Source organism: Octopus bimaculoides, chromosome 3 (assembly GCF_046866305.1).
Source record: "Octopus bimaculoides isolate indiv1 chromosome 3, ASM4686630v1, whole genome shotgun sequence".
In the NCBI taxonomy this organism is placed as follows: Eukaryota; Metazoa; Mollusca; class Cephalopoda; order Octopoda; family Octopodidae; genus Octopus; species Octopus bimaculoides.
The window spans coordinates 62,398,266-62,412,143 of NC_142930.1; the positions used below are offsets into that span (position 1 = coordinate 62,398,266).

The 13,878-nt window shown below is 34.0% G+C and overlaps 1 protein-coding gene across 4 annotated transcripts in view; it reads right to left on the bottom strand.

Annotated features, from left to right (window-relative positions):
* LOC106879897 (mitochondrial intermediate peptidase) overlaps positions 1-13,878 on the bottom strand; it is a 47,388-nt gene that overhangs the window by 13,757 nt on the left and 19,753 nt on the right. For all 4 annotated transcript variants that reach the window (XM_014929645.3, XM_089349045.1, XM_014929642.3 and 1 more), the window contains 6 exons: positions 13,503-13,621; positions 11,899-11,962; positions 5,881-6,037; positions 3,609-3,657; positions 2,793-2,856; positions 458-513 (listed from right to left, as the gene is read on the bottom strand). In XM_014929645.3, the coding sequence (XP_014785131.2) occupies positions 458-513; positions 2,793-2,856; positions 3,609-3,657; positions 5,881-6,037; positions 11,899-11,962; positions 13,503-13,621 (509 nt within the window). The remainder of the gene's footprint in view (positions 1-457; positions 514-2,792; positions 2,857-3,608; positions 3,658-5,880; positions 6,038-11,898; positions 11,963-13,502; positions 13,622-13,878) is intronic.

The window sequence follows — 13,878 nt, forward strand, 5'->3', positions numbered from 1 at the left end:
TTTACTATGACATCATCATTTAACATCTGTTGTCCATGCTGGCATGGGCTGGATGGTTTGACCAGAGCTGGCAAACCAGAGAGCTGCACCAGACTCCAGTCTGTTTCGGCCTGGTTTTTTACAGTTGGATGCCCTTCCTAATGCCAACCACTTCACAGAATGTACTGGGTCTTTTACATTGCACTGCATGGGTGTTTTTACGCAGCACCACACAGGCACTTTTATGTGGCACCGCACATGCGTTTTAACATGGCACCTCATGGGCGCTTTTACATGGCACCTCACGGGCACATTTTATGTGACAATATATACAATTAATAAGTTCGAGCATCTGCTTTGATTATCAAAACGAAACCTTTTGATTAAAACGTAGTGAGTTTCAAAGCCGGCTAAAATAATAAAATAATTATTATTAATCATCAAACGAGCAGTAAACAATCTAAACATGATATATTACCTTTCTTGTCTACTAAGTGCTGTATAATAAGGTGGGTCCCAGGGTTTCACAGTACACTGAAAGAGAATAGAACATTCAGGATTTCCTAAACAAGTTCAATAAAATTATAATTACTTCCAATTAAAAAATATAACAATAATGGTTTCAAATTTTAGCACAAGGCCAGCAACTTTGGGGGAACGTCAGCAGATTACATCAACCCCAGTATCCAACTGGTACTTATTTTATCAACCCTGACAATGATGAAAGCCAAAGTTTACCTCAATGGAATTTGCACTCAGATCGCAAAGACAGATGAAATATCACTAAACATTTTCCCAGTGTGCTGACAATTCTGCTGGCATCCTGTCTTAATAATAATAATAATAATAATAAACAATGATGATGAATAATAATGGTTTCAAATTTTGGCACAAGTCCAGCAAGTTCAGAGGTGGAGCTAAGTCGATTACATTTACCCCAGTGATGCTTATTTTATTTACTTCAAAAGGATGAAAAGCAAAGTTGACCTCGGCGGAACTTGAACTCAGTACATAAAGATGGACAAAATGCCGCTAAGCATTTTGCCTGGTGTGCTAATGGTTCATCTAGCTCGCCAACTAAATAATAATCATCATCATCGTCGTTTAATGTCTACTTTCCATGCTGGCATGGGTTGGATAGTTTGACTGAGGGTTGGCAAGCCGGAAGGCTGCACCAGGCTCCAATCTGATCTGGCAAAGTTTCTACAGCTGGATGCCCTTCCTAATGCCAACCACTCTGAGAGTGTAGTGAGTGCTTTTTACGTGCGACTGGCACGAGGGTCAGTCAAGCAGTACTGGCATTGACCATGCTTGAATGGTACTTTTTAAATGCCACTGGCACGGGAGCCAGTCAGGCGGCACTGGCAACAACCACACTCGAATGATGGTTTTTACGTGCCACCAGCATGAGACCAGTCAGCCGGCACTGGCATCGACCAGTGCCGGAAGACACAAAAATAAAGATGAAGGTAAATTTTAAGAGTATAAGAATGGTACCAGTAATTATGAATGGTAATGTGTAGAGAAGATAAAAGACAAAATAGTTGTTCATAGTGATGGTAATAAAACAGAAATATTTGCAGTGATGTTGAGACATTTCAGCTTATGACATCAACTTTTTGTAGTATGAGTTAAAGTACTTCTATATAGACATTCAACCCACTCAATGTAGTAACAAAATTTCCCTCCATAAATTCTCAATTCTTTTTAAAATGGAGATCTCTATTTTAAGTCCTAAATCTAAAGACAGCATGCTCAATAATCAAAATAGGAGGTCATGGCCACAACAACATCTGAATAATGAAATTTAAAACAAACCAACATACTATAATCTTATATCTACAGTGACTCCTAAAGAATCAATTGGCTCTCTCAATGTTCCAGCATCTCTTAAGCAAAGTTGACTGAAGCTACTTAACAATAACAATTTTCATTCATAAGCAAAAATAAAATTGTCCATTACTCAATTAAGAAAGTTGTCGTCATCATCATCACTCTATCAACATCAAGCTTAACCATCTTATGTTGATTAAATTCTTAAATCAAGTATTTAATACCTGAGTTAGGTAACCAAAGTCAACCGCTGCTTCAACAAAAACTACAATAACCTTTTTGCATTTAAAGCACTCATAACAGGCCTAAATATTCTACCTGTTTTATGTTCAAACCAGCTAGTTCAGGCCTTTCACACCTACTATACAATGTCATTCTAAAAATAAACGATCTTCAAAATCTCAAAGTCATAAGATAATGCATGATTAATTCAAAATTCATTTATCTAGTGATGCTGCTTACACAGATTCTCAGGACTCTCTACCACCACTCAGTTCTAATTGAATTGGGAGCTTGAGTCACAATGAATCTTTCATTAGCTGATTACACAACCATAGACACTGCCCCTATAGATGCATTGCAGTTACTCTCTTGATAGAGCTTGGTGTTCTAGGATTCCTCTGCTCAACATCAAAGTAAGATGCACTGTAGACTCAGTTGAGCTCTTCCATTGCCTGCAGACTTCATCACATCCCTGGCAGAGTGGTTGAATGAGTGTTATGCCTTGTCAGAGACAAACCCCTAACTATGCAGGGCATGACTGCCATTTTGTAAGATATTTTCAAAATATCCACATACCCGTACAATGTGAATAAATAAGAATTGCATTTAACAGAGAAATCTGAATGCTAAAAGGATAAAGCATGACACATTTTGCTTGATACTAACTAGGTTGCAAGATCACATCTCCAATCTCGCCCACTTCATTGCATTTCCAAACACACCATCAGATATTTGATCAACCAGGGTAATATACTTACTGACTGAGGATTAGACGAGTATTGCATTTTCAACTTTAATATAGCACTGTAATCTTCATCAGCTCTTGAAAAAATAATGGTAACATTAATTTAATGTCTCAAAATGTCCATTCCTACATTCAACAGATTTCTCTAAAATTAATCAGCTACTTCTCTTCCTCACTCACTCCTGATCATTCAATGTGATGGTCAAGCCAACAACAGAGCCCCTAGTCAGTCATATGATATGCTGAAAATAGCAGCCAAATATCTCTCAAATTACACTCTACTAAATTTAAAAAAAAAAAAAAGGGATGTGTACATTAAATAATATTCTGGCTAAGGAAAAATAAGATGGGATGGTCACAGATGGAATACTTTTGATTACATGGTTGTTCAATCAGGACTGATCTGAGACTAAACAACAACAATAACATTAATAGTTATAGGTTTTTTCCGTGTGGGAGTGAGGTAACAGGAACATATTAACTGTTCTAGTTTATGGCAAGCACCATAAATTACAACTTCTGAAACACATCTCATCCTAAAAATTCTAGATTCAGAATTGTTATCTGACAGAAATGGTTAGAGAGGACTGTAAATATGTCATTATTAAAGATACAAATATGTTATTTGTTTGTCAATTTAAAAAAAAAAACTCTTTCAATATCACCTTCAACATCAACAAAAGTAACAATTTATAATTCATTTTCTCACGTAGCATATAGTTGACACATTATGCATAAAGCAAATTATTACATAACTGTATGAACACTAAAAAAATATTAGTAAAAAATATAGAAAAATTATTATTTTAACAAACAATTAAGTACTAACTTTTTCGAAACTTCTTTGGCAAGAGTTTCCAGAAAGTTCATAACATTAACTGAAACAGATAAGCAAAAAGTATTTCTGAATAGAATAAACAAAAAATATAACTAAACAAAATCTCTGATTTACTGAACAGTGAAAACCCTATTTACAGACAATATATATACTGCCTTTAGGAAATGATACATTACTCTACATATTTCATTTTACTTGGTAAAAAAAAAAAAAATAATGATGATGATGATGTTCTAAAGTGCCTAGCACAAGAAATCATATGCAGATATCAAAATTTACAAAATTTATATCACCATGATAAAAACAAACTGAATCTGGTGCTGAGAAAAAATTAAAAGTCAAAATGCAGGATAACAATTCAACAAATACAAAAATTACACTAAAATTTAAATCCTTATAAGAACTTTTAGAAGCTGAAATAATAAAATGACAATCACCAGAAATAGGATTGATGTTTTTTGTTCCCCAGGAATCAACCCAAAAAAAAAAAAAAAAAAGAAATTGCCAAATCAACTGTACTATTTAAAACAAAGTTCTTATGAGGGCATTAAGAAAATCATTTATATATTTACATATAACTCAATATAGACATGATGCTCAAAAAGCCAATAATGAAAAGCTTTCTATTAAGTTACAGTACTGTCTGGCATACAAGCTGAATTTTCTAGTACAAAATTTACAGCCAAAAAGACAAAAAAAAAAGGTCAACTTATACACTAAAATGACTTCAGAGGATCAAAAGCTTCATGTAAAATGTAGCATGATTTGGAAAGATCGTAATGATGTTTGAATGTTTACACTATATGTTTACAACATATTTGTTGACTTGTATGCTGGAAAATACAGTATGAACAAAAGTAGATCTGAACATCAGTATATTTCATCCTCCCACATCTGTGAGTGACGGCTTTCCAATAACCTGAACTATTTGTCTTCTTCTTCCATCTTTCTGCATTTTCATACATTATAACATCAATGTTTCACTTGAAAACCACAGTTAACACTAACCTACATTCTTAACCCACTAACAACCACTGACTGAACAGTACTTCAAAGTTTGATAGCAGGAACTAAAAGAGTTGATGTTTTGAGATGACTTAGCAAGGTTATAATTTTTCAGATTTTTAACCTCGTCTATACATTTATACAATATTTCAATCTGTTTCACCTCTGATCATTTATCAGGTGTTTTATTCCTGACTCTGTATAATATTCCAGACTGGATTAAGAAAGTTTAATGTAGTGTAAATGTAAATACTGTAGATATCCATTCAAAAGGTATAGTGGAATAGTCTGAAACATTACCACTTTTATAAGTAGAGTGAATTTTGCAAAATTTTCAACAAGTTTACAACTTATTGAAACAAGTATTTCATAGCTCATTAACTTCCATTAAAGTAACAAGTAAGATGTAAATGACATTGTTTTTCAGCTGTGCATATAAGAGAAATGTAAGTTTATGAAACAATGTGAATCCATAATTCTATTGTGTAATCTAAACTAACTATTGAACTGACAATGAAAAGATCCTAGCATTAGTTTCTATGTATGAGTCTTCCCATTGTTGGTTTCAAGGCATGAGTGTACCAGTTGTTTGACCAACAGAAATACCTATTCATTTTAAAGTTAGCCAGTACAGATAATTGGCCAATGGACTTGTACACATCAATCTAACTAATTTCCCTTACAAGACTAGACATTCACTAATAAGATAAGGAAGAAAACTTATTTTATACATAACAATGCTACACTCTCTGAGTGGTTGGCGTTAGGAAGGGCATCCAGCTGTAGAAACTCTGCCAAATTAGATTGGAGCCTGGTGTTGCCATCCGGTTTCACCAGTCCTCAGTCAAATCGTCCAACCCATGCTAGCATGGAAAACGGACGTTAAACGATGATGATGATGATGAATGATAAATACCTCCACATACTACAGATGTATATAGCTAGTACTTAGTTCTAGATCCATTAAAATATAGTAATCGAGAGGAGCAAGAATTCTGCATGAATAAGATGACAGTTTATTACATGTAACATACCCATAATGGTGTTTAGTCTCCACAAACAGATGAATTGAGATATATAAAATTAAGAACGGCTTGTCTAATGGCATAACAGAAAATCTTCAGCAGAAATGAACTCATAATCCATAAGTTGGTAGTGCAATACTTTATCCATTCAGCTATTTCATTTCTCCTTGCCAGTTTAGAACATATAAGAGCAATAAGGTATACTAATAACATTTTTTTAAATGTGCTTTTACCAGGATTGTCTGCTAAGGTTCCTCTTAGTGAACGGTGAGCATATGTTGGGAATCCAACGAGCTGAGCTAATGCATATCGAGCATTTATTAATGCATCCAGCAGTTCATTTTGGTGTTTGTTGTTTTGTAAAAAGATTTTGTAGGCAGCTTCTCGGACCTGTAACAAAAAAAGATTAAGATGGACATTTACTACAATTATAAACAGCAGTTATTTTCAATGTGTCATATGTCTAAATAACACAACTGCAACAATATATAAGAATTATTTTTTACTTTTTACTTGTTTCAGCCATTGCAGTACATCCATGCTGCAGCACAGCTTTGAATTGTTTTAGTCAAACAGATTGACCTCCAATATTTATTTTTAAAGTCTGGTACTTACTCTATCAGTTTTTTTTGTCAAAATTCCACATTGCAGAGACTTAAACCAATAATGGTTGTCGCTCTTGGCAGGGGGTGATAAACACAGACACAAAGACACACACACATATAGATATGTTATACAGATACCAAACCTCTTATCCAGCAACCTTGGAATCAGAGGTGGTCCAGATTTCTGGATTTTCAGGATTTCTGGACACAGACTAAATATATATATCAAAAATATAAAATAAACAATGAAAAGTAAAGAACAAAATTGTATAACATATACAGATTAATACATTTCTAAAGCAGGGTCTGTTTGATCTGGTGTCGTGTGATGCATATGCCATGGACACCAAAACAAAGCGGCCACACAGCGAACTACTACAGCCAGTGAAATTCAAAGCTAACTATTTCCAGAAATAGCCGGATTTCTGGATTCTGGATTAGGGGTTCAGTACCTGTATAACAAGCTCCTGCACAGTTTTCGTCTACTAAATTCACTTACAAGGTATTGATTGGCCAGAGCTACAGTAGAAAACAATTACCTCAGGTGCTGTGCAGTAGGACTGAACCTAAAACCACATGGTCGCAAAATAAGCTTCTTAACTACATAGCCATAATGAAAAATAAATAGGTGACACGTTGAGTTTACAGCCTACTGTAGATACTGTTGGTGGAGGGGGGAATCAATTACATCAACCCTAGTATTTGACAGGTACTTATTTTATCAACCCTGAATGGATGAAAGGCAAAGATGACCTTAACAGAATTTGAGCTCAGAATGTAAAGATGAATGAAATGTCATTAACCCTTTAGCATAAATTTTACCTTCTCCATATCCAATTTGATATCAACCCATCTGATATATCTCATATACTAAAGAAAACTAGCATCTTCATAAAGGCCAAGCCAGTTTTGCACCATAGTGAAGCATAGACTACACCAGTCATATGTAAAAATATCAATATTAATATGACTAGATTCTCATACACAGATATCATCTATTAATAGTATTGTCATATATCAACAACACAGGTTCATTATTGTATCTTTATACTGTAATATTGTAATATATTGAATAAAACAATGTGATACATAGCCTTCATGCTGTAACACCTTCTAGTCAATAGATGCATGGATGAGAGTGAATGAGAAAATATAAATACAAATATAATAGAACTCTATTTGAAATGCCACCAGTTTAACCCTTTCGTTACCAACCCGGCTGAAACTGGCTCTGGTTCTGAGTACAAATGTCTTGTTTTTCTAAGTTTTCAATTAAAATCTTCCACCAAACCTTAGTCACAATTTATGTTCCTAACACTAGCTGAATGATAACTAAGTTATTTTACTAAATTCTCTGTTATATTTAAAATAATTGAAAGAAACACAGAGCATCTCAAAATAAATATAGTAACAAAAGGGTTAACTGAAATATCACAGTAACATCTATTTCTTTTCAGTTAAGTTGACTGGGACAACAAAAAAAAACATACTTTTCAAAAGGCACAAATTAATGCCTCTGAATGGGTTGAACTCTTAATATATGGTACAGTGGTCATCAACCACTAAACTGGCATGACCACACCTATTCTTTAACACAATGTAAGAACATTACAATGGTTTTTCAACCTATGAGAAATAGCAGTCGACTCTCCTACTAATCAATCCCTATTGTCTTAGAAGAAAAAGAAGAATGCATTGGAAAATGGAATCCTAACAAAGCAGGATGGTCAACAGCTTGAACATTTTAGATCACAGGTCTGCTCTGCTGAATCAGCCCATTGTGTGTGCGTGTGTGTGTATTTGTGTTTCCTTGCTTTGATATTATATGTAAATGAATTGTAAATAAGTGTTACTGTCATGCAAGCAATGTCATTCACTTCCAAAAGAATGTCTAACCATGGCAAAATATTATCTCACTTGGAAACATAAAGGCATGCAACTGTAAAAATCTGCCTCAATAAACTCCAGCATGGAAAAGTGAATGTTAAAACAATGATGAGGATGATGTGAGATATATATATATGAGAGAGTGAGAGAGAGAGAGAAATACTAAAGAGAGACAAAGGATAAGTTATCAAAATATATTCAATTTTAAAATCATATGCACTAGATTATGTGCTAAAAATATGTATGTATGTATATATATATATATATATATATATATATATATATATATATATATATATATATATATAAATAAATAAATATACAAAATGGGACAAGAACATGAAACATCCAGACAGTTAGGTGATACAAGAAAGAGACAACAAAACATCCAGATAGACGATACAAAGAAAACAAGGACAGGTCATTCGGAGTTTTCTTTCCTCAGTCAAGATCCAGATTATCTTTGCAATTTCGGCTGGTTATTCTCGATATAACATTGTAAATCCAAAAGTTTTGTAACTCGCTTAAAATCTAGTTATATAAAAATAAATCCCTTTAGAAGTATAACATCCAAAGATGTGAACCCTTGGATGTTATACTTCCAAATGAATTTTTATATACCTAGATTTTAAGCGAGTTACGAAACTTTTGGATTTACAATATTATATTTTAATATCGTTTTTAAAAATGTGACTATATATTTTCATACAGTTTTAATATATTTTTAATATATGTTTATATCTATATATTTTTAATGTATTTTTAATATATTTTGAGTATATATATATATATATATATATATATATATATATTTTGCTCCAATCTGGCCAGTCCTGAAACTCTGCCAAATCAGATTGGAGCCTGGTGTAGCCATCTGGTTTCACCAGTCCTCAGTCAAATCGTCCAACCCATGCTAGCATGGAAAGCGGACGTTAAACGATGATGATGATGATATATGGTACTCCGTCGCTTACGACGTTGAGGGTTCCAGTTGATCCGATCAACAGAACAGCCTGCTCGTGAAATTAACGTGCAAGTGGCTGAGCACTCCACAGACACGTGTACCCTTAACATAGTTCTCGGGGATATTCAGCGTGACAGTGTGACAAGGCTCACCCTTTCAATTACAGGCACAACAGAAACAGGAAGAAAGAGGGAGAGAAAGTTGTAGTGAAAGAGCACAGCAGGGTTCGCCACCATCCCCTGCCGGAGCCTCGTGGAGCTTTTAGGTGTTTTCGCTCAATAAACACTCACAACGCCCGGTCTGGGAAGCGAAACCGCGATCCTATGACCGCGAGTCTGCTGCCCTAACCACTGAGCCTCCACATATATATATATATATATATATATATATATAAATATACTCAAAATACATTAAAAATATATAGATATAAACATATATTAAAACTGTAATGAAAATATATAGTCACACTTTTAAAAACGATATTAAAATATGAAATTAAAATATAACATTGTAAATCCAAAAGTTTTGTAACTCGCTTCAAATCTAGTTATATAAAAATAAATCCCTTTAGAAGTATAACATCCAAAGATGTGAACCCTTGGATGTTATACTTCCAAATGAATTTTTATATACCTAGATTTTAAGCGAGTTACGAAACTTTTGGATTTACAATGTTATATTTTAATTTTGTATTTTAATATCGTTTTTAAAAATGTGACTATATATTTTCATACAGTTTTAATATATTTTTAATATATGTTTATATCTATATATTTTTAATGTATTTTTAATATATTTTGAGTATATTTATATATATATATATATATATATATATATATATATATATATATTTAGCACATAATCTGGTGCATATGATTTTAAAACTGAATATATTTTGATAACTTATCCTTTGTCTCTCTTTAGTATTTCTCTATTTTTCTATAGCTCAGTTACACTGAGTGCTTCGATGTGACCTATATATAGAGATAATTCTATCTCCAAAAAATATCGCACACGCACCTTCATTTTGGGATCACCAATACTTTATTATCTCCTCTGCCTCCTAGCTCTCCTGTCTAACTACCTTTGTCCAACCAGTCGCCATGATTGACCACTAAATCCACAAGAATTTTTTTTTCATTCTCTCTCTGTTTATATCATGTTCCTTTTTGTTGAAGAGCATAGGCTTGGAACATAAAAGACTTTCTCACCTTCCCGAGCGTCAAACTAATACACCTGTTTTCGTTTTTTGTTTTTCTGCAAATTTCAACTATATATATATATATATATATATATATACACACACACACACACACACATGCACATACGCATGCACACACATGAAGTTTGGCTGAAAAGTTCACAGGTTCATCAAAATACTCTCAAGGTGTATTTTTCAACATATTTCCCCTTGCAGTTCACACATTTCTTCCATCTTGTTGGTCAAAACTGCTTCCATGGCAAGTGTTTTTTTCATGCTGAGGAACAGACGATAGACAGATGGGGCCAAATTAGAATAGGGAGGGTGATCAACCATTTCAAAGGCACAATCATGCACAGCAGCCATTGAGAGCAAGGACTTGGGTGCTGGAGCATTGTCCTGATGAAACAAGATACCTGTCGTCAGTTTTGCTGGGCATCTGGTCTTGATAGCCTTCCATAACTGCCTAAGCAAGTTGGTATAGTACTCTCTATTATTGGTGTGACCCTTCTGAAGATAGTCAATAAACAAAATACCTTTTGTGTCCCAAAAACCTAAGGTCATCACTTTCCCTGCAGATCAAATGACCTTGGCCTTCTTTGGGACAGGTGAGGAGTGTTTCCACTGCATGGATTGTCTCTTTGTCTCTGGTTAAATTGATGAAGCCAACACTCATCGAGGATTAAGAAACATTCAAGGAAACCAGCTGAATCTACCTCAAAGAATGTCAGATTTTCTCATGTGATCAGCCTGGTGCACTTTTAATCAAGTATCAGAAGTATTGGCACCCACCGAGTAGAAACCTTTGTCGTGACAAGTTTATTGTGCAGAATATTCTCAACTCTCTCACAGGATATGCTAATAGCATAGGCTATTTGATTTGTAGTCAGTCACCTGTCATCCATAACCATGTGATGAACACAATCAATGTCTTTGTCAGTGGTGGCAGTTGCAAGACATCTACACATTGGGTCATCTTCAAGACTCACCGTTCTCCTCGTAAATTCAGCTTCCCACTTTTGCACTGTTGATAAAACTGGAGCGTCATCCCCTAACGTAGCAACCATATCAGCTGAATGTCCTTGGGGCCTAAATCCTTTTTTTTCTACAGGTACTTGACAACACCACAATACCAAATTTTGTCCATTTTCAAGAGAATCCGCTACTAGTTACTTTTGAAGTCTTCTTTGAACAGTCAGATGTCATTTTACTTGGATAAAACCAGTGCAACTATTAAGAAGAACTGAAATTAATGCCTGTAAGATTTCACAGCTCTAGCAGCATTCCTTCATAGTCAGCCTTTGAATATTTCAGCCCACCTTCATATATCATCATCATCATTTAACGACCATTGTCCATGCTAGCAACACCACACACACACACACACACACACACAATACATTGGCTGGCTGAGGCTACACAGTTCTACACAGTGAGATAGAACTGAAAATCAAATGACTATATAGCAAACTTCAAATCCACACAGCCATGCCTGAGTATATCATTAGGCCATAAATAAAAATATAATTTAAAAAAATTAAAATAACAAATAAAAACTGAGAGAAAGAATAGAATTGAACTAGAAAAAACTTACCAAATCACTATAGTGATCAGAAAAGAGTCCTCCTACCGTCACATTGTCTCCACTTAGACTAAAGCTATAAAATAGAAATTTTAAATGGTCAAGTAAATAATGATCAACGTTTTCTGGTATAATTACATGTATAGTCTTCAGCAAGCTTTAAAATATTAATCCATACTGTTAATGAGGTAAATCTACTTGGTTTAGTTTTATTATGGTCTGTTGTGTTGTTACAGTCATCTGCTAAACTAGCAGTGTTAACACCTAACAGCCAAATCTCTCTCAAATCACATTTTACCAGGACGCATTGGACACTGTAACAGATAATATAAAAACTCCTAAAATTATGGGATGGTCACAGCAAGAATGCCTTTTATTATAGGTCTGCAAAATTAAGGTTGACCACCACAAGTTCCAATCGCTGTTTTGTGGTGGCAAGCATGCATCAGTGACCCTAAGAGTTATGCCAGTAAAGCACAAGCTCCTGATAGGGCCTCCTGTGTTGGACATGTCAAAGGATAGAGGCCAGAGAATTATGAACTACCTTTTTTGACACACACACCACCCTCAAAAATAATACTTTCAAGTTTTGAAACAAGACCAGCATTTTTTGAGGTGAGGGGGAAATCAATTACATTAATCCCATTACTTGACTGATAGTTATTTTATTAATCCTGAAAGGATGAAAGGCAAAGTTGACCTCAGCAGAAAAACAATAACACTCAAAATATACAAACTTAGACAACTACAAAATGATTCTGTTTATTTAATATTAACCCAAGTTAAATACAGTTGTACCTACAATTACATATCTTCTTGATATAAAGAGAAAATGTTAAACAAACAACAGAAATATGTGGAGAATTTTTGATTGGGAAGTTTCATACAACAATTTGTATGACCTCTGGCTGATAGTGGTAGTTGTTATGAAAGTGATAATTATGAAACACTGTACATTTATTTATTCTTTAGTCCAAGGAGGAAAGCAACACTACCACTGACCAATTAGACTGCTGAGACTAATAGAAGCTTGGATTATTAGCTGTTGGGAAAATGTGGGCAGAGGGAGAATTCTAGAACTGTGCAGAATGAACTATGTGTGTGCTTGTAGATTTAATATTGTTTCTATACTTTAACCTTGAGCACACTGCATTTTCTCTAGAATTGTTTACCCTGTTACTGCCCTGTTATTGCAAGGGAAACATGATGCATCTACAGAACTCATAGGGCGACATGATGCACCTACAGTGTGTTAAAGGTTAATACTGTTACAATAATAGATATTAGTTTATAATAGCACTTATATTTTTATTTGTGTTAACTTTGGTTAGCTGGTTCATAAGACTGTATATTTGTTGGAATTGTTAGAGAAATTAGAGTCTTTTACGGTTTTTTACTGGTTAGCTTTCCAAACGATAAACATCAAAAAATGGAATATTTTAACTTGGTACACAGTGTTGCAAGTCAATTAGTTGTTTGTCAAATGAAACAACACAGTGGATGTTAACAAGCATTAATTGAACTCACGGTCTTTTGATTAGTTGTTAAGCTCTTAAGGCATTTGGGCATAAATGTTATTTTAGCATTTTTAATAAATAAAATCTGATGCTACTTACCAATTTTGAAGTTTCTCTGGCAACTGACTTTTTAAAATGGAGGAAGGCTTCTGACAACCCTGAGAGAAATACGTTCCCAACATCAAAATACTTTCATTCAATTGCACAAAATGTTTTCTCTGAAAAGTAAAAACAAAGAAATTAATCAATTTACTGTCAAAAGAATATTTGAATACCAACAGAGACATTTTTTATTGCTTTATTTAGAAAAAAAATAACAAAATAATTATGAGGTGTCAAAGTTTAGTTACTGTAAATATATTGTGTAATCTTTTTCTTACAGATATCATCAAAAAGATAACTTATCATCATCATCATCATTGTCTACTTGGTTGTACTGAGAATGACCTGAGGAAATTACTGGGTATCAAAATTA